The following is a 27944-nucleotide window of genomic DNA, read 5'->3' as shown; positions in this document are numbered from 1 at the left end:
CTAACAATAAGCATAGAAAAGAATTCCTCAGTGGCTAATTACACCCTGTTCCATGTCAATGATGCATGCGGGCATGTAATGTAAAGGAAGTCAACATCCTAGAGAAGGGGAAGAGAGGGAGGGTAGAGAAAATACTTTGCCAATCCTCTTGTTGATAATGCGCACATAAATGTCAGATTATTCAAATGAATTTTTGAACCAGATTTTAGGCAAATTTTGAGATTTTCTAATGGGTCATGTGATTAGGTACAACATCCCATAGTTAGTACACCATTAAACTGAAAGTTCTGATTTGTGGCTCCAGTTAGTCACTTGAATTCTGAGCAACTGCTAGATATATATTTCAGACAACTCCACCTCATGATATCATTCAGAATTAGATAAAGGGATGATCACTTTCACCCATACTTTACAGAAATTACTCCATACTTACTTCCTTCACTCTGTCACAAATACATGGAATATTGGAAGACTTTATTAGTGGAATAGTCACCATTGAACCATGTTTTGATTAACCCCTGTGAATGAACATTACAACTACAAGGATGAAATATGGTTCAGCTTTTCAAATGCCAGACTTACCTTCTTGTAGGTCATAATCCTTCGGTTAATATGTTCAAGCTTCTCGCTGCGTTTAATGCTGAACCTTGAATGGAGTTCAGGAGGGATTGCTTCACTTAAGCAGGTTAGCCTGCCACAACTTTCTACAAATTGTTCATCATTCTTAGCAAAACACTCAAGGACCTGGTAAAGAAGTGCCATTTAATAAATTGTCATTTACAGTCCCCTCTAATGTGATGTCGTCATGCAAAATGAAAATACATCAAATGTACATTAAATTGTTCCAATGACCTGAGGGAACGAGGTGCCACATATTTGTTATGCCACAATATACAATCTATCATTTTGAATTCTGCATTCTTAAAATCATTCACATTAATTATTTCACGTCCAGAAAATTGTGAAATATTGAAAGATTTATGTTAGAAATTTCTAGAATGTTATATGCCATGTTTTTCTCGCACTTAATATTTGCATAGTATCACTACATTTTCTCCCAAAAGTATTAATATTACTTGTAGTTTTCGCAGTGATTTAATATTTCTGCAATTTTATCCGCAATGCTTTATCAACTACTTTTGGCGGTAAGTAACATATTTTGAGGCTCTGTTTATTAATGTTTAAAAGGTACAATTAAATATAATGTCACAAAGATCAATTGCCATAATAGTTATGGAATAACAGGGTTTCTTTGAGTCAGCAGTGTTTGGCTGAACCGTGTTGGTGCTTGTGCTTTGTATGTAGCTGGAGTATGTTATGGCTCCAGACGAGGAAGAAGGTGCTGAACTGCTTTGGAGCCATACATAACATTAGAATACTGACACTGAAGAAAATTACTGTTTAAATAGCCAATATGTGGTTTGTGTCCAAAATAGAGCACTTTACTTCTGAGACCCTGCATATCAATTAATATTTTCTGCCAGGCTATTACAGGAACTCCATTAGAGCTAGCTTGCCTCTTTTGATGAGGCCTTCAAATTATTTGACGAAGAAAAATGCTGATAAAGTACTAAACTTCAGAAACACAAAATTCTACAAACTGATTATTCATTCTTGCAGTCATACCTTTGCAGTCAAATTGAAGAATCCCTTAGGTTCACTCATTTTCTCCAAAACGTGGCATTTTGTACCAGCAGTACTGTCATACTCATACACCACACCATAGTCCAAGTGAACATTATCTACCGTTAGGCTCACATGATCCTTCTTCCCATCAATTAAAGCCATTGTGTTAAATTTATCGAAAACTTCTGCAGGGAAGGAAATACCGTAACATACTTACATTCAAGATAAAACTAAAAAAAATTACCTATACATGAAAGCAATTCATATGGTGAACACCAAACAGAAATACTTATCTGTCAGTAAGAATTACAGTCAAATCCATCATCAAAAAGAATAGCCAAATAGGTCTAATTTAATCAGACACACAATTTAGACACAATACCAATATTAGGCGTATGATAGAACTGAAACAATGTTTACACCAATTTATATTCTAGATTGTAATATTTTCACATTAAATATGTATCTTAATAAGCCACTCACTTCCACTTAGCAGTTTTACCCCTTAGTTTATATACAAGTGACACTTCATATATTTTAGTTATGAAGTGCTTCTACCTTTGAAGGATTTCTTGAAAATACAATGGCTATAACATTTCCCATGGGATGGGGGAAGGCAAATAGGCTGGCAGCTTGGGAATGGCAGGAACACAAAAGACTTGCTGAATTTGACAGCGGGAACTTGTTATAGCTGTTTGGATCTGTTTCCTACTAGCAGCTGCCAAATTGAACAATGTCATTTTACAAAGAAGCCTGTACTACAGAAAAATATAAGTGCATTGCAATATGGAGTTTAGGAGAAGATATCATGGGAAAAGTGATCCTAGAAGATGATAAATTCCAGAAAGAGAGAAAGTGGAAATATTATAAGACCATAAGACATAGCAGTAGAATTAACCATTCAGCCCATTAAGTCTTCTCCACCATCCCATCATGGCTGATATATTATCACTCTTAACCCTAGTCTCCCGCCTCCTCTGTGACTTTTAATGTCCTTACTAATCAAGAGATGTGAGATGACAAATTATGAGGTGATTTCTTGATATTATGGATGGTTGCTAGAAATTGTCAATTGGAGAGTTCAAGGATGTGTCATATGTAGATTATAATAGTGGAGGTATGCAAAGAGGGGAGCACTCTGGAAACAAGAGCTCAAAGGAATGTTGGGAGATTGCCATGCCTGTTCATGATTCAACGCAGATGAATCATAAACAAGCTCCCAGTGGCCACACATTTTAATTCCACGTCCCATTCCCATTCTGATATTTCTATCCATGGCCTCCTCTACTGTCAAGATGAATCCACACTCAGGTTAGAGGAACAACACCTCATATACTGGCTGGGTAGCCTAGAACCTGATGGCATGAACATTGACTTCTCTAACTTCCGTTAATGCCCCTCCTCCCCTTCTTACCCCATCCCTGACATATTGATTGTTTGTTTTTCTTCCTCTCTCTCTGCCCATCACCCTTCCTGTTCTCCATCTCCCTCTGGTGCTTCCCCCCCCCCTTTCTTTCTTCCGAGGCCTCCCATCCCATGATCCTTTCCCTTCTCCAGCTCTGTATCACTTTCACCAATCACCTTTCCAGCTCTTAGCTTCATCCCACTCCCTCCGGTCTTCTCCTATCATTTCGCATTTCCCCCTCCCCCCACTACTTTCAAATCTCTTAGTATCTCTCCTTTCAGTTAGTCCTGACAAAGGGTCTCGGCCCAAAATGTTGACAGTGCTTCTTCTATAGATGCTGCCTGGCCTGCTGTGTTTCACCAGCATTTTGTGTGTGTTGCTTCAAAAACAATAATCACATCATTCTCCGCAATTTCTGCTATCTTCATCAGGAGTCTACCACCAAACACAGCTTTATCTACCCAGCCCCCCACTCCTTGCTTTCTGCAGAGATCGATCCCTTGTCCATTTGTCCCTCCGCACTTTTCCCTGCTATCGGCAGAAGGCTGAGTCGGTGGTGAGACGGCGAATGCAATGTTGGCATTCATTTCTAGAGGAATAGAGTATAGGAGCAGGGATGTGATGTTGAGGCTCTGTAAGGCACTGATAAGACCTCACTTGGAATACTGTGTGCAGTTTTGGGCTCCTTATTTAAGAAAGGATGTGCTGACATTGGAAAGGGTTCAGAGAAGATTCACTAGAATGATTCCGGGAATGAGAGGGTTAACATATGAGGAACGTTTGACCACTCTTGGACTGTACTCCTTGGAGTTTAGAAGAATGAGGGGAGACCTCATTGAAACATTTCGAATGTTGAAAGGCATGAACAGAGTGGATGTGGCAAAGTTGTTTCCCATGGTGGGGGAGTCTAGTATGAGAGGACATGAGTTGATGATTGCAGGCCGCCCATTTAGAACAGAGATGCGAAAAAATTATTTTTAGCCAGAGGGTGGTGAATCTGTGGAATTTGTTGCACGGGCGGCAGTGGAGTCCAAGTCATTGGGTGTATTTAAGGCTGAGATTGATAGGTATCTGAGTAGTCAGGGCATCAAAGGTTACGGTGAGAAAGCGGGGTAATGGGACTAAAGGGGAGATTGGATCAGCTCATGATAAAATGGCAGAGCAGACTCGATAGGCCAAATGGCCAACTTCTGCTCCTTTGTCTTATGGTCTGAGTGCTACAGCTGCCCATTCACCTCCTCCCTCATCTCCATTCAGGGTCCCAAACAGTCCTTCAGGGGAGTCCCAAACACTTCACCTGCAAATCTGTTGGTGTTGCTTGTTGTGTCCAGTGCATTGGCGAGTCCCGACGTAGATTGGGGGACTGTTTTGTAGAGCACCTTAACTCCATTTGTTAAAAGTGGTATTTCCCAGTAACCAACCATTTCGATCCCTGCCCCCATTTCTGACATGTTGGTCCCATGGCCTCCTCTTCAGTCATGATGAGGCCACTCTCAGGATGGAGGAGCGACACCTTGTATTTTTTTCTGGGTAGCCTTCAACTGATGGCATGAACATCGATTTTTCCAACTTCCATTATTTTTCCTTACCCCTTCTCTCTTCTTCATTTCCCCACTCTAACCTCTTACCTCACCCTGGTGACTTTCCTCCTTCCCTTTCTCCCATGATCTATTCTCCCCTCCAATCAGTTTCCTTCCTTTTCAGCCATTTTCCTTTTCCACTAATCACCTCCCATCATTCCCCCTCACACACCAACCTAGTCCTCCTTCTCCTTACCCAATCTTCTAATTCTGACATTTTCCCCTTTCCTTTCCAAGATCTCTGCCTGAAACAGTGATTGTTTATTCGTTTGCATAGAAGATGTCTAACCTGCTCAGTCACTCTAGTATTGTGTGGGTATTGCTCTGGATTTCCAGCATCCGCAGGAACTCTCCTTCATTAACTAAAATTTTCCTGATAGGTGAGGCAGATCCTCTTTCTCCTAGAAGACTCCAATTGTACACTCCTTTCAAGGACTCTACAAATTCATGTTCCCGGCATTATATTTTTATTCTTATTTTGCCTTTGTTTTACTTGCACAGACTCTCTTCTTTTGTACATGGTGGTTTGCCGCTTTTTGTTAGTGTCGTTTTTCATTGATTCTATTGTATTTCTTGATCTACTGTGAGTGCCAGCAAGAAAATAAATCTCAGGATAGAACATGGTAACATTCACATACTTTGATAATAGATTTACTTTGAACTTTGAAGTTGGCTGGCTTTTTTGATTCTGGAACTTTTGCCGAATTCCAGTAAATTCAAACTCATGATAAAACCTGTGCGCTCACAGTCAGGGAAGGAGCCAACGATCACAGGTGTTTTGTGGCAGAGGGATGGATCAAAGAATAATGACTTGGAGGGAAAAGATTGTGAAACATTGATTGCGGGAGATATTGTGGAAGAGAAATCAAAGAAAAAAGATAAAGATGAAAGAAATGTCTAAAAATAATTGGGTGTCGATTTTGGGGTAAAATATAGGCAAAGGAATTTCTGAAAATAGTCATTTATCTATGATATATAATAATATTTTAATACTTTTAATTAACTTATTTGTGGTAATAATCTACTTTATTTGCTGTGTGTTATATATGAATCATGGGTGCATAGTGGCCTAGAGGAACATTGTTTGATGACAGTAAACTTGACTTGACAACATGATCATTTAAATATCCTTGACCCTCATATAAAATGTCAATCCCCAAACCTGCCCTATTTAAATTGGAAGCAGATGCACTCATGTCAAAATTTATGCAAAAATATACTTCTGATGCTTCATACATGCCCAATTTGGTAGGCACCAAATTACCCCAAAATCAATCATTCTCAATTTAATTACAATACCTAATTGTTTTCATTTTTCTGCATTTAAAATGAGAACTTTAAGATAAATGAATAAGAAGCAAGAATAAGCTATTTAGCCCCTCAGGTATGCTTCACAATTCAACATGACCAGTTTACTGTCCCATTCACAGTAAATTCTCTGCTATCCAGAAATCCAGCAATTCATATTTTGATTGCAACCTACAAATGAGGCACCACAGACCTCTAAACATACAGCAACATGTGACTGAGGAAATTCCTCCTCATTTCTATTCTAAGAGGCCTGCTCCCTATTTTGCAACTCCATAGCCATGGGAAATATCTTTCAAATATCAAAGCTTTGTATGTTGCCACTCATTCTTCTAAATTCTAGGAAACAGATGCTCGGACTCCTCAGTCACTTCTCAGGTAACAGTTCCACCATCTCCAAAACCAACCTGGTTGCATTGCCTCTATAGTAAGTGCATCCTTCCTAAGGAAAGGAGGCCAAAATTCTTGATAATAATCCAGATGAAGCTCTCTGTTTAATAGCTCTAAATGGAATGATTCCACTTTGTTCTAAAAAAATCTTACATTACTGGGCTTTAGGCAAAGGTACAAAAAAAAATTGGATTGAAGTAGACATGCTCACTGGAATCAAGGGAATGGTATTAGTCTTCAGCTATGAAAACTTTCAAAAGCAGATAATTTTTATTCTCCTCCTAAAAAACCCATGTATGGATCTGAAATATTTGAGTAAAATAACCTTCTTCCACTTACACTACAGCAATGAAAAATAATAGAAAAAGCAATTTTTAATATGCATCACATTTATATTTGCTAGTAACTCAGTTAGAATGAGTATCTTGTGCTTAGAGTGGAAAGGGAGAAGGTTACAGGCTTATGATTCTGATATATAACAATTCAGACATTATTAACAAATCCTTTTCCTGCATATTTTTATCTATTTACAGATGCAGTGCAGAACAAGTCCTCCCAGCCCAGCAACCCACTGATTTAACACTAGCCTAATCACAGGACAGTTTACAATGACCAACTAACCTACTAACTCGTAACTCTTTGGACACTGGAATACACAGAGGAAACCCGTACAATTCACTGGGAGAACTTACAGAATTGAACTCCAAACTCTGCCACACCCTGAGCTGTAATATCTTCACACTAACTGCTAAGCTCCCATGTGCCCTTGGGTTTTCCTACTGACAAAAGTATTTTTAATCTTGATACTGCTATTTAGGCTGTTTAACATAGCTGTCATACAACTGTTCTCTATCTGGAATAGATAAATGACTTGGAAGAAATATTGGAAGGCATCCCAATACATTTGCTGCAGTATAAACTCGACCATAGATTAAGATAAAATCTAGATCAATTAATATATCTAATACCGTGAACACTCATTCTAATGCTTACACTGATTCAATTTGAATTCATTTGAATCAGTGAAATCCTGAAGACTTAAAGTCAGACTTGTATTATTTGATTATACTTTTTAATGGTTTAATTGCAAAATTGCTCTTTCTGGGAAGAATGTCATTGAATTAGGGCAATGGAAACTTTAAACAATTCATGAGTGGAAGGCTAGCAATATGGAATAAGGGAGCAGAGTTACAAGGTTGCTGTAAAATAAGTTTAAAACACATTTCAACAGGAAGCAACATTTTTGAATTGTGTGCGAATAATGTGTTGATCCCTGATCATCTCTAAACAACAATGAAAACTGCAGGTGCTAAAAACAGGAAGTGAGAACAAGGCTGGAAATAGTCCATTTGTCAAGAAGATAGAAATAGTTAATATTCTGATGAAAAGTCAAGAACCTGAAATATTATCTCTCTTTATTTATATGCAGCCTGGCCTGCTGAATATTTCTAGTATTTTCTGTTTATAATTTCATGACCATGTCACTGAGACTTACCTTCATTAAATCCTTCTTGTACAACAGCGTCAGTTCCTCCTGAAGCTGGGCTCTTTGGACAGAATTTCTGAAGATCCTCCTGACCGCTCTCAATATTATGATACACCCACTGAATGGAGTCTTGCTACATGGCCAAAACAGAAATTATAGAGATAAAATTAATTTGATCATCACTATTTCACACAACATGACTCATCCACTGTTATTAAAAAGGTAATATAATTTTATGATTTGCTACCCAGCTGATCTCTGCTAATTGCATTGGCGAAGCTTATGGAGAAAATACTTATGGATGATACAAGCACTGGTTATTCCATATAATGACTGGGATCATGCACAATGGCATCTTGCTACCCAGTAATCTTTGAACAAATTTGGCACAATGCACCATTTAACCCCTTTTCAATGTTTTTTAGGTGCTGCATAATTTTTTATGAGTTTTTACAAAGCAACAAAACAAAAAAAACTATAAAAAAACATTTATACAGTGCAAAACAAACATATCAAAGTACAATTCATAACAATTAAGCAAAGCACCCATAGTAGAATCTACACAATTTTTACATGAACCTCTTGGTTTATTCTAATCTAAAAGCAATTTATAAAAACAAAGTTGTGATTTAGAGCACTACTGCACAGAAACAGGCCCTTTGGCCCATTTAATCCATGCTGAATGCTTGTTCTGCAGAGTCCCATCAACCCACAACTGGACCACAGCCGTCTATAGATGTCCTCTATGTACTTATCCAAACTCTTAAATGTTGCAGTCAAACCTGCATTCACCTCTTCCAATGACAGCTTGTTCCACAGTCACACCACCCCTCTGAGTGAAGGTCCCATTCTGGTTCTCCTTAAATATTTAACCTTTACTAAATCAATTGTATTTGTTGAAAAGGAAGACCATATAAAAAATAAATTATAAAAAAAAGGAAGACCATAAGATATTGGAGCAGAAATAGGACATTCAGCCCATTGAGACTGCTCCATCATTCTATCATGGTTTAATTATTATCCCTCTCTACCCCATTCCCCTCACTTCTCCCCATAATTTTTGCAATGCTGACTAACGAAGAATCTGTCAACCTCTGCTTTAAATGTACTCAATGACTTGGCCTCCAAGCTATCAATGGCAATGAATTCCACAGATTCACCACCCTTTGGCTAAAGAAATTCCTTCCAATCTGGAGAAATTTAGAGTTCAGATCCCGGAGGAGCCCCCAATTTTGTTATGAACTGTAAAGTTTTGGAATGAACCAGCAGCAATAGACTACACATGAAGTCTGGTTTTGATGTTAAAACCACTATCTTTATTAGTAACTACTTAATATAGTAATGTAAACCAAGATAAACAAAAATTAACAGTGTTATGTCTTATATATGTGTGTAAATATAACTCCCAAACTATATTGAGCTTGGCAGAACAAGGCTTAGAGTCTTGAGATGGTTAAGTATGGAAAGTTCAGTTTATCCATGGAATAAATGATGATAGAGAGTTATTTGTAATCCAGGGTAAATGTAGAGAGAAAGTAAATAAGAAGTATTCCACAGGTTCCACACTGGAAACGAGATCACAATCACTGTCACTCTTGTCTGTCGTCATTCCAAATCCACATATGAACTATTACTGAAAGTAACCTGTCACAGGGATATGGTCTTCAAGTAATTACCACACAACATACCCAGGCAAGGGTTAACACATAAGTGGTCTCCACGGGATATCCCAAAAAATCCACTCCTTTGGATTATACGAGGTGACAGTCATGCACTCTATGTGGACTGGATTGATAATCAACCCACCCTTGTGGGCATATGAGAGATCCAGACCCCAGCTGCGACAATCTGAAGCTACTGGCTTTTCCAGTCTCACTTGCTCTCCCTCTCTCTGTGTTTTAAAATCCACAAGCAACAGTGTCAGCCGGTGACTGACATCATAGTCCCACCTCACTCAGGCACTCTCTTAAAGTGACAGTCCACAGCAAACGAAACCTATGGGTTCGTAACAGTTCTAAATACATCCATATATATAACACATAATATATAACAATTACAGCACGGAAACAGGCCATCTTGGCCTTTCTACTCCATGCTGAACGCTTACTCTCACCTAGTTCCACTGACCCGCACTCAGCCTCATCCCTCTATAGTGTGGTGTGTCCTCTAATATTAAAATCACCCACTTAGGAGACATCCTCTCCACATCCACTCTATCTAAAGTCTTCCAGTATTCTATAAGTTTCAACGCGAAAACCCCTCATTCTTCTAAACTACTGTGAGTACAAGCTCAGAGCCATCAAACACTCCTCATGTGTTAACCCTTTCATTCCTAGATTCATTTTCATGAACTTCCTCTGGACCTTCTCCAGTGCCAACACATTTCTTTTAAGGGGCTCAAAACTGCACACTATACTCTAAGTATGGTCTGTCCAGAGCGTCAAAGGCCTCAGCATAACATCCTTGCTCCAGGCCTGAATGAAACATTGCACTTGCCTTCCTTACCACTGACTCTGACTACAAGTTAACATCCAGGGAATCCTGCACAAGGGCTTACATGTCCCTTTGTAGCTCTAATTTTTGAATTTTCATCCCTTTTAGAAAATAGTCATGCCTTTATTCCTTCTACCAGAGCACATGATCATACACTTCACTACATTATATTCCATTTGCCATTTCTTTGCCCATTCTCCCACTCAAGGTCCTTCTGCAGACTTCCTGCTTTCTCAACACTACCTGCCCCTCTACTATCTTTGCACCATCTGCAAACTTTGCCACAAAATCATCAATTCATTATCCAATTTGTTGACATATAAAGTGAAAATAACTGGCCACAATACTGAAAGCTGGGGAACACCACTAGTCACCACCAACTAAGCAGAAAAGGTCTCCTTTATTCCGACTTTGCCTCCTCAGTCAGCCAATTTTCTATCCATGTAGTATCTTTCCTGCAATACCATGGGTTCTTATCTTTAGTTAAACAGCCTCATGTGCGGCACCTTTTCAAAGGCCTTCTGGAAATCAAAATAAAGAACATCTGGGCTCCATCACCTCTGCCCTCTGATCCTCAACACAGGTGACCCCAGGGTTGTGTCCTGAGTCCCCTCCTCTACTCCCTTTACATGCACAACTGCTGCCACACGCAGCTCCAATCTGCTGATCAAATTTGCAGATGACACGACTTTGATTGGCCTTATTTCTAGCAGTGATGAGACAGCCTACAGAGGACAGGTTGACACCCTACAGAGGACAGGTTGACATCCTGACACAGTGGTGCAAAACAACCTCTCCTTCAATGTCCAAAAGACAAAAGAGCTGATAGTGGATTACAGAAGGAACAGAGACAGGCTCGCCCCAATCAACATAAATCGGTGTGCAGTTGAGAGGGTGATTAGTTTCAAGATCCTTGGTTTACAAATCACCAAAGATTTCACCTGGACTGTGTGGCAAACAAAAGCACAACAGCATCTCTTCCACCTCAGGTGATCGAAGAAATTTGACATGAATCTCCAAGTCCTTATACAGGGGCACCACTGAGAGCATCCTGACTCGCTGTATCACCTCCTGGTACAGGAACTGCACCAACCTTGATTGCTGGGCACTGCAGAGAGTGGTACAGACAGCTCAGCACATCTGTGGATGTGAACTTTCCTCTATTGAGGACATTTACAGCAGCAGGTGCAGAAAGAAGGCTTGGAAGATTATCAGGGACACCAGTCACCCCAACCATAAACTGTTTCAGCAGCTTCCATCTGGCAAACGATACCGCAGCATTAAATCCGGAGCCAACAGGCTATAGGACAGCTTCTTTCTACAAGCCAATAGACTTATAAATTCATGTTTGTACATTGCAATGGAATCATAATGCAAAGGTTTTTACTTCCTCACATTGTGGGATGGATGTAAGATTTAAATATATTCTAAATTCCACTGACTCCCGTTTGTCTATTCTGCCTGTGATTTACTCAAAGAATTCCAACAGATTTGCCAGACAAGATTTCCCCCTGAGAAAACCATGCTGACTTTGGAATACTTTATCATTGCCTCCAAGTACCCCAAAATCTCATCCTTAATAATGGACTCCAACATCTTCCCAATGATTGAAATCAGGCTAACAGGTCTATAATTACATTTCTCTGCCTCCCTCTCTTCTTAGAGAGTGAAGTGAAATTCATAATTTTCCAGTCCTCCTGAACCATTCTAGAATCTAGTGATTCTTGAAAGATCATTTCTAATCCCATCCACAATTTCTTCAGTCACCTCTTTGAACCCTGAGATGTAGTCCATCTGGTCCAGTTGACTTATCTGCCTTCAGACCTTTCAGCTTCTCAAGCACCATCTCCTTAGTAATAGCAACTACACTCATTTCTACACCCAGACAATTTTGAATTTCTGCCACTGTGTTTTCCACAGTGAAAACTGATACATAATAATTATTACATTCATCCATCATTTATTTATTCCCATAGCTAACTCTCCAGCATCATTCATCTCTTTTTACTCTTCATTTTCTGAGAAAAGATGAAATATGAAGGTAAGTGAGCCAATAAAATATAAAAAAGATACCAAAAGCTTTGCAGTACCTATAAAAAGAGGTGAGAGTGCATATTGGTACTTCAAGGTGCATGATAAAGTAGACTAAAATGAGCATAGATTAATTAAGGGGAAACCTTGCTTAACAAATCTGTTGGAATTCTTTGAGGAAATAACAAGCAGGATGGACAGTCAGTGGATATTGTTTACTTAGATTTTCAGAAGGCCCCACGAAAGGCTACTTAACAAGAGCCTATATTACTACAGGAAAGATGCTAGCATGGAGAAAAGATTTGCTTACCAGCTGAAGGCAAAGAATAGGAATAAAGGGGGCCTATTCTGGGTGGCTAGTTGAGATCAGAGATGTTCCACAGGGAACTGCTTCCTTTCACATTATATGTCAATGATTTGGAAGACAGAATTGATGGCTTTGTGGCCAAGTTTGCAGTCGATACAAAGGTAGATAATTGGGCATGTACTGTTAAGGAAGCAGGGAGTCTGCAAATAGACTTACACAGATTGGGAGAATGGGCAAAGGAATATAGTGTAGGGAAAGTGTATGGTCATGTACTTTGGCAGAAGGAATAAAGGCATAGACTATTTTCTAAACTGGGAGAAAATTCTAAATTCAGAGGATGTGATGTTGAGATTATATAAGGAATTAGTCAGACCACAGTTGGAGTACTGAGAGCAGTTTTGGGCTCCTTATCTAGAAAAAAATATGCTGGCATTGGAGACCATGCAGAGGAGATTCAGAAGAATAATTCTAGGAATGAAAGGGTTAACATATGAAGCATGCTTAATGGCCCTGAGCATATGCTCACTGGAATCTAGAAGGATGAGGAGAGGTCTCATTGAAACCTATCGCATACTAAAGCCCTAAATAGAGTTGATACGGAGAGAAAGTTACCAATATTTGGTGAATTTAGGACCAGAGACCACAGCCTCAAAATATAGGGACATCCATTTAGAATATAGATAAGAAGGAATTTCTTTAACCAGTGGGTGGTGAATCTGTGGAATTAATTGTCACGGACAGCTATGGAGGCCAAGAGATATGTATATTTAAAGCAGAGGTTGATAGATTTGTAGCTAGTCAGGGTGTCAAAGGTCACGAGGAGAAAGCAGGAGAATTGGGTTGATAGGGATAATAAATCAGCCATGATGGAATGGCAGAGCGACTTGATGGTCCGAATAGCCTAATTCTGCTCCTATGTCTTACGGTTGTGATTTATATCCCATACCCTAAACTGTAGATAACTTCCATTAGGATCTTTTTACCCTTATCATCTCTTAACTCTACCCATAAAGATTCTACATCTTTCAATCCTATGTCATCTCTTCCTAAAGATTTGATTTCATATTTTTACCAACAGAGCCACCCCAGCCCACGTGCCAACCTGCCTGTCCTTATGATACAACGTGTGTATCCTTGGACGCTGAGCTCCCAACTATGATCTTCTTTCAGCCACTATTTAGTGAAACCCACAATGTCATACCTGCCAATCTCTCACTGCTACAAGATCATCTACCTTCGTCGTTGTCATGGCTATCCCTCGAGGTCAAGGATGATGGTCTTCATTCTGTTGACCTATCACAGAGCAAAGACGCCTGTGCATGTATTTGTTTAATGTGTACTTGATGTTGCACTCCAAGAAGCACACGATACTTCACAAATCTACCGATTCCAATAGCATGGAAACAATGATGATTGGCGCTGATGGATTTGTTGCAGCCTTCATCCGCCTTCACAGCCATTGAGTTTGAAGTAGCTTCATCCACCTGTTCCACTGTCGAGGTCTTGGTTGGATTGTTCTTTGTCAGGGACCTCACCCTCGACGTTACTGCCATGTGTGACCCTACCAGGAGCATAGCTCCAAACAGCATCGCTCTCGGGATCTCAGGACCACACAAGCTTCTCCACCACCAAAAGGTGACAATCCATCTACCTTATTTCTCTTTACTGCCTTCATTCCAATACAATGCCTTCAGTCCTGTTTTCATCACCCTTTTCAATTTTGCCTCCATATTACACTTCAACTTAAACCACTGAATGTAATTTTTCCCTATCATCTGCCTGTCCTTCCTCACAGTCTCAATACACAATTCATCAACTTGTATATAAACTGCCCCTTCCTCAGCCCTCTCATTCTGGTTCTCTGCCTCCTGCCAAATTAGTTTAAAACCCTGTCCAAAAGCTCTAGCAAACCTGCCTGCAAGGATATTAGTGCCCCTGAGGTTCAAGTGTAACCTGCCCTTTTTGTACAGATTATACCTGCCCCAAAGGCATCCCAATGATCCAGAAATCTGAAGTCCTTCCCCACTGCTCCATTTCCTCAGCTACTCATTCATCTGTACTATCATCCTATTCCTAACCTGACTGGCACATGGCACTGGGAATAATCCAGAGATTAATACTTTGGAGGTCCTGCTCTTAAGCCTTTTCTGTAACTCCCTATACTCACAATGCAGGACCTCTTCCCCATTTCTACCAATATTGTTGGTACCAATTTGCTTCATAACATCTGGCTGTTCACCCTCGCACTTAAGAATCTACTGCACCCCTCTGAGACATCATTGACCATAGTACCTGGGAGGCAACACACCATCCTGGTGTTTATTTCACAGTCACAGAATCTTCTGTCTGCACACTAACTATTGAGTCTCCTATCACTACTTCTCTGCTTGACTTTACCTTTCCCTGCTGAGCCTGAGAGCCAGCCACTGAGCCATGGATCTGCCTGCTGTACCCTGCTGGTCATCCCTCTCAGCAGTATCCAAAGGGGCATACTTGGAGCTGAGGGGAACAGCCACAGGGAACCCTACACTGGCAGCTTACTCAGCTTAGTTCTCCTGATGGTCACCCATCGCTGATCCGAAGCTTGCACTCTGGCTGTGATCACCTCAGAAAAGTTGCGTGGTTTTCGGCCTCTTGGACGGTCCGCAGTGGATCCAGCTCCAGTTGCAGTTCCTTGAGCTTATCAGTCAGGACCTGAATTTCCGGGAGGTGCAGTCATCAGGGAGACCGCTGCAATGCCACATCTTTCAGGAAGAGCACTGCACTATCTTAACCACCATCCTGCCTATGCTTATCATGGCTCCGACTTCTCAAGCTTAAGTTCTAGCCTGAGCTTGTTCTCACCTAAGCCTGTTGTTGAGGAAAGTGAAGAGGTGATAGGGAAGAGCTACAAGGAGGTAGTCACCCCAAGACTACTACAGACAGATACATGAGTGACTATCAGGGGAAGGAAGTGAAAACATCTAACAGTGGAAGACTTCCAAAGAGCCTTTTCATGGTGCACAACCAAAGTATATTCCAGTTAAAAGCAAGGAGAGCAAGGTTGGGGAGAGCCAGCCTTGGATAACTAAGGAAATAAAAGAAGACATCCAGCTAAAAGCTGGTGCATACAAAGTTGACAAGAGTAGTGGGAAACTGGAAGATTGGGAAAACTTTAAAAAGCAACAAAGAACCACTAAGTGAGCAATAAAGAAAGGGAAGCTAGATTATGAAAATAAACCAGCATAGAATAGTGGGATACCGCAAGGCTCAGTGCTGGGACCCCATTTGTTTACAATATATATTAATGATTTAGACGAAGGAATTAAATGCAGCATCTCCAAGTTTGCGGATGACACGAAGCTGGGCGGCGGAGTTAGTTGTGAGGAGGATGCTAAGAGAATGCAGGGTCACTTGGATAGGTTTGGTGAGTGGGCAAATTCATGGCAGATGCAATTTAATGTGGATAAATGTGAGGTTATCCACTTTGGTTGCAAGAACAGGAAAACAGATTATTATCTGAACGGTGGCCGATTAGGAAAAGGGGAGATGCAACGAGACCTGGGTGTCATTGTACACCAGTCATTGAAGGTGGGCATGCAGGTACAGTAGGCGGTGAAAAAGGCAAATGGTATGTTGGCATTCATAGCAGAGGAATTTGAGTACAGGAGCAGGGAGGTTCTACTGCAGTTGTACAAGGCCTTGGTGAGACTGCACCTAGAATATTGCGTGCAGTTTTGGTCCCCTAATCTGAGGAAAGACATTCTTGCCATAGAGGGAGTGCAGAGAAGATTCGCCAGATTGATTTCTGGGATGGCAGGACTTTCATATGAAAAAAGACTGGATCTATTAGGCTTATACTCACTGGAATTTAGAAGATTCAGGGGGTTTTTATTCAAACGTATAAAATTCTAAAGGGATTGGACAGGCTAGATGCAGGAAGATTGTTTCCGATGTTGAGGAAGTCCAGAACGAGGAGTCACAGTTTAAGGATAAAGGGGAATCCTTTTAGGACTGAGATGAGGAAAAACTTCTTCACACAGAGAGTGGTGAATCTGTGGAATTCTCTGCCACAGGAAACAGTTGAGGCTGGTTCATTGGCTATATTTAAGAGGAAGTTAGATATGGCTCTTGTGGCTAAAGGGATTGGGGGTACGGAGAGAAAGCAGGTACAGGATTCTGAGTTGGATGATCAGCCATGATCATACTGAATGGCGGTGCAGGCTCGAAGGGCTGAATGGCCTACCCCTGCACCTATTTTCTATGTTTCTAATATAAAAATGAATAGTAAAAGTTTTTATAATTATATAAAGCAGAAAAGGATGACTAAAGTGAACGTAGGTCCCTTGGAGGACGAGAGGGAGGAATTGATATTGGGTAATGAGGAAATGACAGAGGCTTTAAATGACTATTTTGTGTCAGACTTCATGGTGGAGGATATACCAAAGAGAGATGTTCTGGATGTGACAGGAGGTGAGGACCTCCTGTCACATAGCTATCACTGAAGAGGTACTGCTGAGAAAACCTGTGGGCCTGAAGATAGAAAAGTCCTCTGGCCCTGATGGAAAGCATTGCAGAGTACTGACAGAAATGGCAGAAGTTATAGAGGGGGCTTTGGTGAAACTTACCAAATTTTCTGGACTATGGGCAGGTCTCGGCAGATTGGAAGACAGCAAATGTCATGCCATTGTTCAAAAAAAAATGTAGGCAAAAGGCAGGTAACTATAGGCTAGTTAGTTAACATCTGTAGTTGGGATAATGCTTAATGCTTTCAGTAAAGAAGAAATAACAAGGCATCTGGAAAGAAATGGATCCATCAGGCATCCCAGGGTACTTAAGGTGTTTAAGGAGGTGGCTCCAGAAATCGTGGATGCATTGGTAATCATTTTCCAATATTCTATAGATTCAGAATCAGTTCTTGAGGATTGGAGGATAGTTAATGTTATCCCACTTCTTAAGAAAGCAGGGAGAGAGAGAACAAACTAGTTAGCCTGACATCAGTGGTGGGGAAGATGCTGGAGTCAATTATAAAAGATGAAATAGCGGCACATTTGGATAGCAGTAACAGGATCAGTCCGAGTCAGCATGGATTTACGAAGGGGAAATCATCCTTGACTAATCTTCTGGAATTTTTGAGGATGCAACTATGAAAATGGACAAGGGAGAGCCAGTGGATGTAGTGTACCTGGACTTTCAGAAAGCCTTTCATAAGGTCGCACAGAGGAGATGAGTGGGCAAATTTAGAGCACATGGTATTGGGGGTAGGGTACTGACATAGATAGAAAATCGGTTGGCAGACAGGAAACAAAGAGTAGGGATTAACAGGTCCTTTTCAGAAATGGCAGGCAGTGACTAATAAGGTACCGCAAGGCTCAGTGCTGGGACCACATCTATTTACAATATATATTAATGATTTAGATGAAGGGATTAAAAGTAACATTAGCAAATTTGCAGATGACGCAGAGCTGGGTGGCAGTGTGAAATGTGAGGAGGATGTTACGAGAATGCAGGGTGACGTGGACAGTTTGGGTAAGTGGGCAGATACATGGCAGATGCAGTTTAATGTGGATAAATGTAAGGTTATCCACTTTGATGGCAAGAACAGGAAGGCAGATTCCTATCTGAATAGTGTCAAGTTAGGAAAAGGGGAAGTACAATGAGATCTAGGTGTCCTTGTTCATCAATCACTGAAAGTAAACATGCAGGTACAGCAGGCAGTGAAGAAAGCTAATGCCGTGTTGGCCTTCATAACAAGGGGAGTTGAGTATAGGCACAAAGAGGTCCTTCTGCAGTTGTACAGGGCCCTGGTGAGACCACACCTGGAGTATTGTGTGCAGTTTTGGTCTCCAAATTTGAGGAAGGATATTCTTGCTATTGAGTTAGTGCAGCAGCATAGGTTCACGAGGTTAATTCCCGGGATGGCGGGACTGTCACATGTTGAAAGATTGGAGTGACTGGGGTTGTGTATGCTGGAATTTAGAAGGATGAGAGGGGATCTGATTAAAACATGTAAGATTATTAAGGGATTGGACACGTTAGAGGCAGGAAACATGTTCCTGATGTTGGGGGAGTCCAGAACCAGAGGCCACAGTTTAAGAATAAGCGGTAGGCCATTGAGAACGGAGTTGAGGAAAAACTTTTTCACTCAGAGAGTTCTGGATCTGTGGAATGCTCTGCCTCAGAAGGCAGTGGAGGCCAATTCTCTGGATGCTTTCAAGAAAGAGTTAGATAGAGCTCTTAAAGATAGCGGAGTCAAGGGATATTGGGAAAAGGCAGGAACGGGATACTGATGGTGGGTGATCAGTCATGATCACAGTGAATGGCAGTGCTGGCTCGAAGGGCTGAATGGCCTACTCCTGCACTTATTGTCTATTGAATATGAGGCTTGGGCTGAATAGACATCTCAGTTACTGGAAGAACGGCAGTGCTCAGATAACATGAAAAATGGAGACTGACAGAGAGCTTAAAGGCTGATATAGTGAGGTTCCTAAAGGCAGAAAATCCATTAGACACTTCAGCTAATTACCTGCAAGTTCTGGAAGATGTTTTTACTGCTGAAAGTGCAGCCAATCTTAAAATGAAGTTTAGGCACACATTCCAGGAGGAAGGAGAGAAGCTGTCTACCTACCTTTTCAGGTTGGAGAAACTGCTGCATTGTTTGTGCCACAAAGGGGACATTCAACTGTCTGACTGAAATTGCTTGAGGATGGAACAAGTTGTGAAGGGTGCGCTGTCACATGATGTGATTACGCGACGTATTTGAATGGCCCACAAGATGCGCCCTCCTCCATCTTTTACTGAGTTACTCAGAGAAGTTAGAGAGGAAGAAAACATGATTAAGAAGCCAGACATTTCCAAAACCCAAGTAGTGCCTCCAGTGGTAGTTTCTGCTGCTAAGGTGTCCCCTGATGCCATAGAGATGGAGCTTTTGAAGAATGAGGTGTAAAACCTTCAAACTGAGCTGATTCGATGGATGACTGCAAATATTTCAACTAAATGTGATGCGTCTATTGGAAACCTGACTCACCTGTAGGACTTAAGACGCAGAGGACGGGTATTGACCAGTATTTTCTGTTACAACTGTGGAGAAGTGGGACTGTGTAGGACAGGAAAACCTTCGAAGAGTAAGTCAGCAGTTGATCGAACAGAGAAGAAAAGGAGCCAAACTATGGAGGGACTAAGTAAAGGAGCGGGCTGGCATTTCAGAAAGGATACATTCCCATCAGTGTATCAAGAGGAATACTAAAGTGCAAAACATTATTCCTGTAGGGTTAGTGGGACCAAGCTCTGATGTATCCATATGGATTGAAGGTGTTTATGCTAAAGCCATACTCGACACAGGTTTTCAAGTTACTTTGCTTTATAGATCCCTTTCCTATTTGTCGCATTTACCATTGACGCCATTCAGTGCCCTTGCAATTCGTGGGCTTAGTAGTAATGAGTACCCATACAAAGGTGACTTGCTGTCGAAACTGTAGCTTTCGGAAGCAGATGTTGGTGTAACTGAGACTACTGACACACCAGTGTTGGTGTGGCCAGATCCGGTTGAAAATGTCAGAGCTTCCATTCTTGTGGGAACAAATACTTCCATTGTGAGAAGGCTCGTAGGAGCATTCAAGAGAAATGGAGAAAACTTTTTTAAAGCCCTGTGTTCAGGGCTACTTTTGAGAAGGTGCAAGTTCCTCCTAAGAAGGATGTTGAGCAGAAACGAGGAACTGTGTGGTACACCCAGTCTAAACCTACCATGTTACATGCTGGAGGAGTATATAGAGTGACAGGAAGCCCTACATTTGCTGGAATGCCCAATACCTTGGCCATCCAGGTGGATGCTCCTAATGATCAGGAAGAAAAGTCACACTTACCTGCAGGAGTGCTGGTGAGACCTGAACTGCAGAAATCTTCAGCTGCCTACACAAATAGATGAAGTAATTATCAGGAACACCTCACAGAGAGATGTTACCCTCAGACATAGGGTGCCAATTGCCCATCTTTTTCCTGTGACAGTCGTGTCTGGTTTTCAGGGGGAAACAGAAGAGAAGCCATCTCCTGGATTGAAGAGGTAAACATCGAAGTCTTGCAACTTTGGTGACCCACTGATGCCCGAGGAATGGAAAAGGAGATTAACGAAGAAGATGTTGGAACACAAAGCTGCTTTCTCTACTAATAAGACCGATGTTGGTGGCTCCTCACCAGTTAGCACCAGCGGTGGTTGAAGAGCTGCAGCAGCACTTGCTTAAACAGAAGGAAGCTAAGTTCAGTCATGGACCAGAGGGAGCTCAGCTGCCAGAGGTACGAGTGATAGACAGGGAGAGTCATAAGGAGCGGTGGAAGCTGTAGAAGCTGAATATGAGATAAGGAGGTCTCAGAGAGTCAACTAGGCTGACAGAAGATGAAAAACAGAGAAGCTCCTTTCTCATGGTGAGATATACTACTTTCATTTACAACTGGATTGGGGCTCCTGAAATCAAGAAATTCATTTGAATAATGTGTTATTAATAATGGTTTAATAAGTTTCAAGTCATGAGGACATGACTATTTTTGATAGGGGGAGTGGGAGGGTATAATGTCCTGGTTAGGATTTCTACTGCTATGCTGTAAATAATTTAGTTTAGCAGTTCTGCAAAATCAGTATGTCCTGCTGGTAGAATGTTTTGGTTAGGGATAAGAAGCCCTGCTGTTCAACTTAGGAATGTTGTGTCAGCCAATCAGGATGGTGGAATCGGGAGAAAGTTCTAGAGGGAGCAGGTTGGAGAGAGATTTGTGATGGACAGTAACCTGGCGGGAGCTCCAGAGAAGACAGGAGAGAAGATGCCCGAGAATGCCGTGCGAAGGAGCATCCCCATTGCACGGTGCTTTGTGTAGATGAATGGCTCAAAGGAGGAAGCGCCAATACTCCTGACAGAGAGCCCATTTGTTTGAGATGGACTTCGAGTACAGTTTGGAATGTGGTGTGTGCTTTCACACAGACCGTGTGTTCAGCGAGTGAGTAAAAGACAAGTACAGGATGAGCTCCAACTTTATGTGCACCTTGGACTGGTTTAGCTGTAATGGGCCCTTTTATTTATTTCTTTTCTTTTTCCTACTTTGACAAAGCTGAAATTGATAAATATACTTTCTTTATAATTTGATGCGGTTGTTTCCTGCCGACCGACATTTGTGCATGGGCAGTATTTTACACAGCATTACACAGCTTTCACTCAAATCGAGGTTTCTTCAATCAGAACATCACGACGTTTCTGTTTGTTTAAGCCCCAAATCATATCGATGCTAGAAGTATATTTTTTAAAAGATGGCCTTCTCACTGCTAAGTCACATGGCTATTAGTGGAGCTGGCTAACGAGCCAAGTTTGCATACGAGCGCAGTGGGGGGGGGGGGGGGGGAGCCTACACCTACAATGCCACATCTTACAGGAGGAGCAGTGCACAGGTTAACTATGATCCTGTCAATACTTGTTATAGCTGTAATTTCTCAAGTTTAACTTCTAGTCTGTGCTTGCAGTCACCGCAGCCTGTCAAGCCAAAGCCTGGCCACTCTAACACTATCCACTCCAACAATGGCCACTCTGCTTACACCTCACTTCTTTTTATTGGCCCCAGCCAAGTCTCTGGGAGATCATTATGATTGTAGCCTGCTGAAAAGTTCTGAAAGGCCACAAGTTTCCATGAAGCTATTTACCATCATGACTTGGACATAATGCAGCATGTAATCATCAATGTCAGGCCATAATATCAAAACTACCACTGAGCAAAAAAATGGGAGTTTTGGCTCCATATATAACCATATAACAATTACAGCACAGAAACAGGCCGTCTCGGCCCTTCTAGTCCGTGCCGAACGCTTACTCTCAACTAGTCCCACTGGCCTGCACTCAACCCATAACCCTCCATTCCTTTCCATATACCATATACTTATCCAATTTTACTTTACATGACAATAACAAACCTGCCTCTACCACTTCTACTGGAAGCTCGTTCCACACAGCTACCACTCTCTGAGTAAAGAAGTTCCCCTCATGTTACCCTTAAACTTCTGCCCCCAACTCTCAACTCGTGTCCTCTTGTTTGAATCTCCCCTACTCTCAATGGAAAAAGCCTATCCACAACAACTCTATCTAGCCCCCTCATAATTTTAAATACCTCTATCAAAACCCCTTCAACCTCCTACACTCCAAAGAATAAAGACCTAACTTGTTCAACCTTTCCCTGTAACTTAGGTGCTGAAACCCAGGTAACGTTTTAGTAAATTTCCTCTGTACTCTCTCTATTTTGTTGACATCTTCCCTATAATTCGGTAACCAGAACTGTACACAATACTCTAAATTCAGCCTTACCAATCCCTTGTACAATTTTAACATTACATCCCAACTCCTATACTCAATGCTCTGATTTATAAAAGTTAGCATACCAAAAGCTTTCTTCACCACCCTATTCACATGAGATTCCACCTTCAGAGGACCATGCACCATTATTCCCAGATCACTCTGTTCTACTACATTCTTCAATGTCCTACCATTTACCATGTATGTCCTATTTGGATTATTCCTACCAAAATGTAGCACCTTGTAGCGGTGTGCTACACGCAGCGCTAAAATTACGACACGGAGTCGGTAACTGCAGTCGAAGGAAAAAACTTTATTCGAAAACTTCAGCCTCACTTTTAAGCCTCTGTCAACCAGCCCCCCATGGCGCAGAGGCTCCAAAGCTCTGTGCTCGCAAACCCCCATAGGCTATCTAATTGTGAGTCGGTTCGGATACGCTAGGAAATGGGTCGCCACATAACCCGCCCCCCAGAACCGGCGATACACCCCCCAATGTCCACAGTCTGGGCCAGAACCTGCTTGGGAGGTCGGCCTCTGCGCCGAGGCGCCGGAAACTCGGCCGGTTGCGCCAGGTCCACATGGGCCGGTTTGAGGCGGTCCACGGTGAAAACCTCCTCCTTCCCCCCAACGTCCAGCACGAACGTGGACCCGTTGTTCCGGAGCACCATAAACGGCCCCTCGTATGGCCGCTGCAGCGGTGGCCGATGCCCGCCCCTTCGTACAAACACAAACTTACAGTTCTGTAGGTCTTTGGGTACGCAGGTCGGGTGCCGCCCGTGCTGTGAAGTGGGTATGGGGGCTAGGTTACCGAGCTTCTCGCGTAGTCTGCCCAGGACTGCTGCGGGTTCTTCCTCTTGCCCCCTTGGGGCTGGTAGGAACTCCCTGGGGACGACCAGGGGCGCGCCGTATACCAACTCGGCCGACGAGGCGTGCAGGTCGTCCTTGGGCGCCGTGCGGATGCCGAGTAGGACCCAGGGAAGCTCGTCCGCCCAGTTGGCTCCTCGCAGGCGGGCCATGAGGGCCGACTTCAGGTGACGGTGGAAACGCTCCACTAGCCCGTTCGACTGTGGGTGGTAGGCAGTTGTGTGGTGCAGCTGAGTCCCCAAAAGGCTGGCCATAGCTGACCACAGGCTGGAGGTGAACTGGGCGCCTCTGTCGGAGGTAATGTGGGCCGGGACACCAAAGCGAGATATCCAGGTGGCGATCAGGGCTCGGGCGCAAGATTCGGAGGTGGTGTCGGTGAGCAGGACCGCCTCTGGCCATCTTGTGAACCGGTCCACGATAGTCAGGAGGACACTGGCAGGGGGCCCACGATATCCACATGAATGTGGTCGAAACGCCGGTGGGCGGGATGGAACTGCTGCGGTGGGGCTTTGGTGTGCCGCTGCACCTTGGCCGTCTGGCAGTGCATGCACGTTCTGGCCCATTCACTGACCTGTTTGCGGAGTCCGTGCCAAACGAACCTGCTGGAAACCATAGGTCCGGGCGCTGTGTCCAGAAACCTGGCAGTTTCAACGAAACCGCATGAACAGAGGTGGCGTCGGTCATTTCTGGTCCAAAAATCGTTTGGACCGTCGGGGTCACCAATTGTAGCGGTGTGCTACATGCAGCGCTAAAATTACGACACGGAGTCGGTAACTGCAGTCGAAGGAAAAAACTTTATTCGAAAACTTCAGCCTCACTTTTAAGCCTCTGTCAACCGGCCCCCCATGGCGCAGAGGCTCCAAAGCTCTGTGCTCGCAAACCCCCGTAGGCTATCTAATTGTGAGTTGGTTCGGATACGCTAGGAAATGGGTCGCCACAACCTCACACTTATCAGCATTAAACTCCACCTGCCATTGATCAGCCCACTCTTCTAACTGGCCTAAATCTCTCTGCAATTTTTGAAAACCTACTTCATTATCCACAATGCCACCTACCTTAGTATCATCTGCATACTTACTAATACAATTTACTACCCCATCATCCAGATCATTAATGTATATGACAAACAACATTGGAACCAGTACAGATCCCTGAGGCACATCACTAGTCACTGGCCTCCAACCTGACAAACAGTTATCCACCACTACTCTCTGGCATCTCCCATCCAGCCACTGTTGAATTCATTTTACTACTTCAATATTAATACCTAACGATTGAACCTTCCTAACTAAACTTCCGTGCAGAACCTTGTCAAAGGCCTTACTGAAGTCCATATAGACTACATCCACTGCTTTACCCTCGTCAACTTTCCTCGTAACCTCTTCAAAAAATTCAGTAAGATTTGTCAAACACGACCTTCTGCACACAAATCCATGCTGACTGTTCCTAATCAGACCCTGTCTATCCAGATAGTTATATATATCATCTCTAAGAATACTTTCCATTAATTTACCCACCACTGACATCAAATTGACAGGCCTATAATTGCTAGGTTTACTCTTAAAACCCTTTTTAAACAACCACATGAGCAATACACCAATCCTTCGGCACCATCCCCGTTTCTAATGACATTTGAAATATTTCTGTCAGAGCCCCTGCTATTTCTACACTAACTTCCCTCAAGGTCTTAGGGAAATCCTGTCAGGATCTAGAGATTTATCCACTTTTATATTCCCTAAAAGCGCCAGTACTTACTCCTCTTTAATCGTCATAGTTTCTTAACTTAATAACTTAATGAACTCCACCAGCAAGTTCTTAAAGCAACTAAAGACAATCAATTCTAGCCTTGTCAGCCACTCCCACTAATGAATAAATGAAGAGGCAAAAGTAAATGTTTCCAGTGACTTGCAAGAAGTGACATTGATGAGTAAATATGCTTAAGCCCATTTGCTGTAGAAAGATTAATACTCACAGAAACTGGTTGGGATAAATGAATTGATATAGAGATGTAATCATCATATCTTTATGCTCCGTCCTTTACACATCCATATTATTCACCGACAAGATGTACATTGTGCCATCATCAATGAATTTATGATTATGATAAACTGATTATTTTGTGCAACTAGTTACCAAACATAAACTGAACATAATTTCTATATCTGATACCAAATTTATACCCCATTTACTATCACAAAATTATACTACACCACCAATTATTACAATTCTGAGTCACATTCTGCTTAGTGCAGAGATTTAAAACCTAAATACACACAAAGTACTTGAGGAGCTCAGCAAGTCAGGCAGCATCTGTGGAAAAGAATAGACAGTCAATGCATTGGGCCATGACCATTTATCTGTCCTGATGAAACATTGACTCTTTCTTCCTTTCAATAGATGCTGCCTGACCCACTGAGCTCCTCTGGCATTTTGTATATTTTAATCCATATTTCTAACATCTACAGAAACCTGTGTTTTAAAATTAAATATCATATTGTCAAAATTATATCCAATGCTTGTACTTTTATTAAATTATCATGGAGTTTAATACTTGCAAATTATTATACATTTCTAAATATATAAAGTAGGCATTGCATAATTAATACCACCCTTCATTCGTTTCTTTATAGCATTGTTTTATTTTTCTTATTGCTATGAACTTGATTTTCTTTAAATTTTATGCAACTAAATTCTATCTCATGCAGCAAGAACATTGTCCTTTAGCAACTATATTATAATACTTCTCGATATATTTATAATTTAGCAGAACTGCATATTTAATTTGAAGCCTCTGACCTTGGCAACACTCCCCTTAAATACAAACTGTTAATGCTTCATCCTTTTTTATGTTTATTAGTGTTATTTTCTCATTTTCTCATTCAAGAAAATAGGAGCAGGAGTAGGCACCAGTCCTATCAAGCCTGCCCTCCATTCAATATGATCATGGCTTATCTACAATAGCCTCAACTACCAGTCTATGTCCTCAGTTCCTCACTCTTGCAAATATATATCTATCCCCAACCTAAATGTATCTAATAACCTGGTATTCCCCACATTTGAGAGCAGAAAATTCCAGAATTTCAAACTTTCTGATAGAAGAAACTTCTACCCACCTCTGTATTAAATAACTAGCCCATTATTTTATAGCTACTATATACCTACTTGACTTTGAGCAAATTTGTCACACATGAATTATCATTCATGAAAGCATAATCCCTATCCCTAGCTTTGTTAGTATTTAGCTTTCCTATATGGCATGTTATTTTCTCTTTGATTATTGAATCCAGCATCCTGTCAACAACAGACGTTAAATTAACTGGCCAATAATTCTCATCTTCCATCTTCCTCTCTTTTGGAACTGTACAGTCACATTAGTTGCTTTCCAATTTTCTGGTACCTTCACAGAATTTATTTCAATTAGTCTATTACCTTAGAGATATTTGCAGTGTATTCCATGGAGAAGACTGATACAGAAAAATTGATTTAATGTATCCATCATTACCTTGTTTCTTGTTATTTACCACTCCCGTTTTCTAGAGGTCCCACACCAACCTAGGCACCTTCTCCCTACTTATATATCCACAGAAACTCTTACTGTTTATTTAGGTATTACACACAAGTTTTCTCTGAAAATCCATTTTCTCCTTTCTTACTTTGTCTTTTGATGCTGGTTGCTAGAAACTTCCCTGTCCTCTAACCTACCAACAGTTCTTTGTGTACCCTACTTTTGCTTGATGAAGAAATCCTACACTAGAGTTTCATCTTCATTAATTGGAGATATTTCCCACATACTTACCTGTGAAGGACGTTTGTATTTCCGACACGCCGTGACATGTGCTATCACACTTGCGTGACTCTCTTTGCTTACGTTGATACCATTTACTTTGATGATGCACTGACCAGGATGGAGGCCAGCTCCTGCTGCTACAGTTCCTTTACAAAATGAAATGGAAATCAGAAAACTTTTAATTCAGTATCATTATTTTTTCACTTCTGTGCATCAATAGTAAAGAATGCAATATTTCACAATAGCTTAACGCTCATAATTTCTTCAAGGAATTTCTACAATAAAATAGCAACAATGCTAAAGTTAAATAAGGCAATTCACTGGACTAATAAATTGAAAACTGTTTATATCATTGGTAGATTGATTTAC

The 27944-nt window shown here is 41.6% G+C and overlaps 1 protein-coding gene and 1 long non-coding RNA gene across 3 annotated transcripts in view; one reads left to right on the top strand and one right to left on the bottom strand.

Moving 5' to 3' along the window:
- Positions 1-27944, bottom strand: part of prex2 (phosphatidylinositol-3,4,5-trisphosphate-dependent Rac exchange factor 2) — a 410668-nt gene that overhangs the window by 181325 nt on the left and 201399 nt on the right. Inside the window, exons 20-23 of the mRNA XM_059982440.1 lie at positions 27585-27721; positions 7805-7928; positions 1627-1811; positions 583-744 (exon numbers count right to left, since the gene is read on the bottom strand). Coding sequence (XP_059838423.1) covers positions 583-744; positions 1627-1811; positions 7805-7928; positions 27585-27721 — 608 coding nt within the window. The remainder of the gene's footprint in view (positions 1-582; positions 745-1626; positions 1812-7804; positions 7929-27584; positions 27722-27944) is intronic.
- Positions 1829-27944, top strand: part of LOC132400916 (uncharacterized) — a 39100-nt gene continuing 12984 nt past the window's right edge. For both annotated transcript variants that reach the window (XR_009514430.1, XR_009514431.1), the window contains exon 1: positions 1829-8017. This is a non-coding gene — a long non-coding RNA (uncharacterized LOC132400916). The remainder of the gene's footprint in view (positions 8018-27944) is intronic.

The sequence above is a fragment of the Hypanus sabinus genome, chromosome 1 (genome assembly GCF_030144855.1).
Source record: "Hypanus sabinus isolate sHypSab1 chromosome 1, sHypSab1.hap1, whole genome shotgun sequence".
Classification (NCBI taxonomy): domain Eukaryota; kingdom Metazoa; phylum Chordata; class Chondrichthyes; order Myliobatiformes; family Dasyatidae; genus Hypanus; species Hypanus sabinus.
This window is presented reverse-complemented; position numbering and strand designations above follow the sequence as displayed.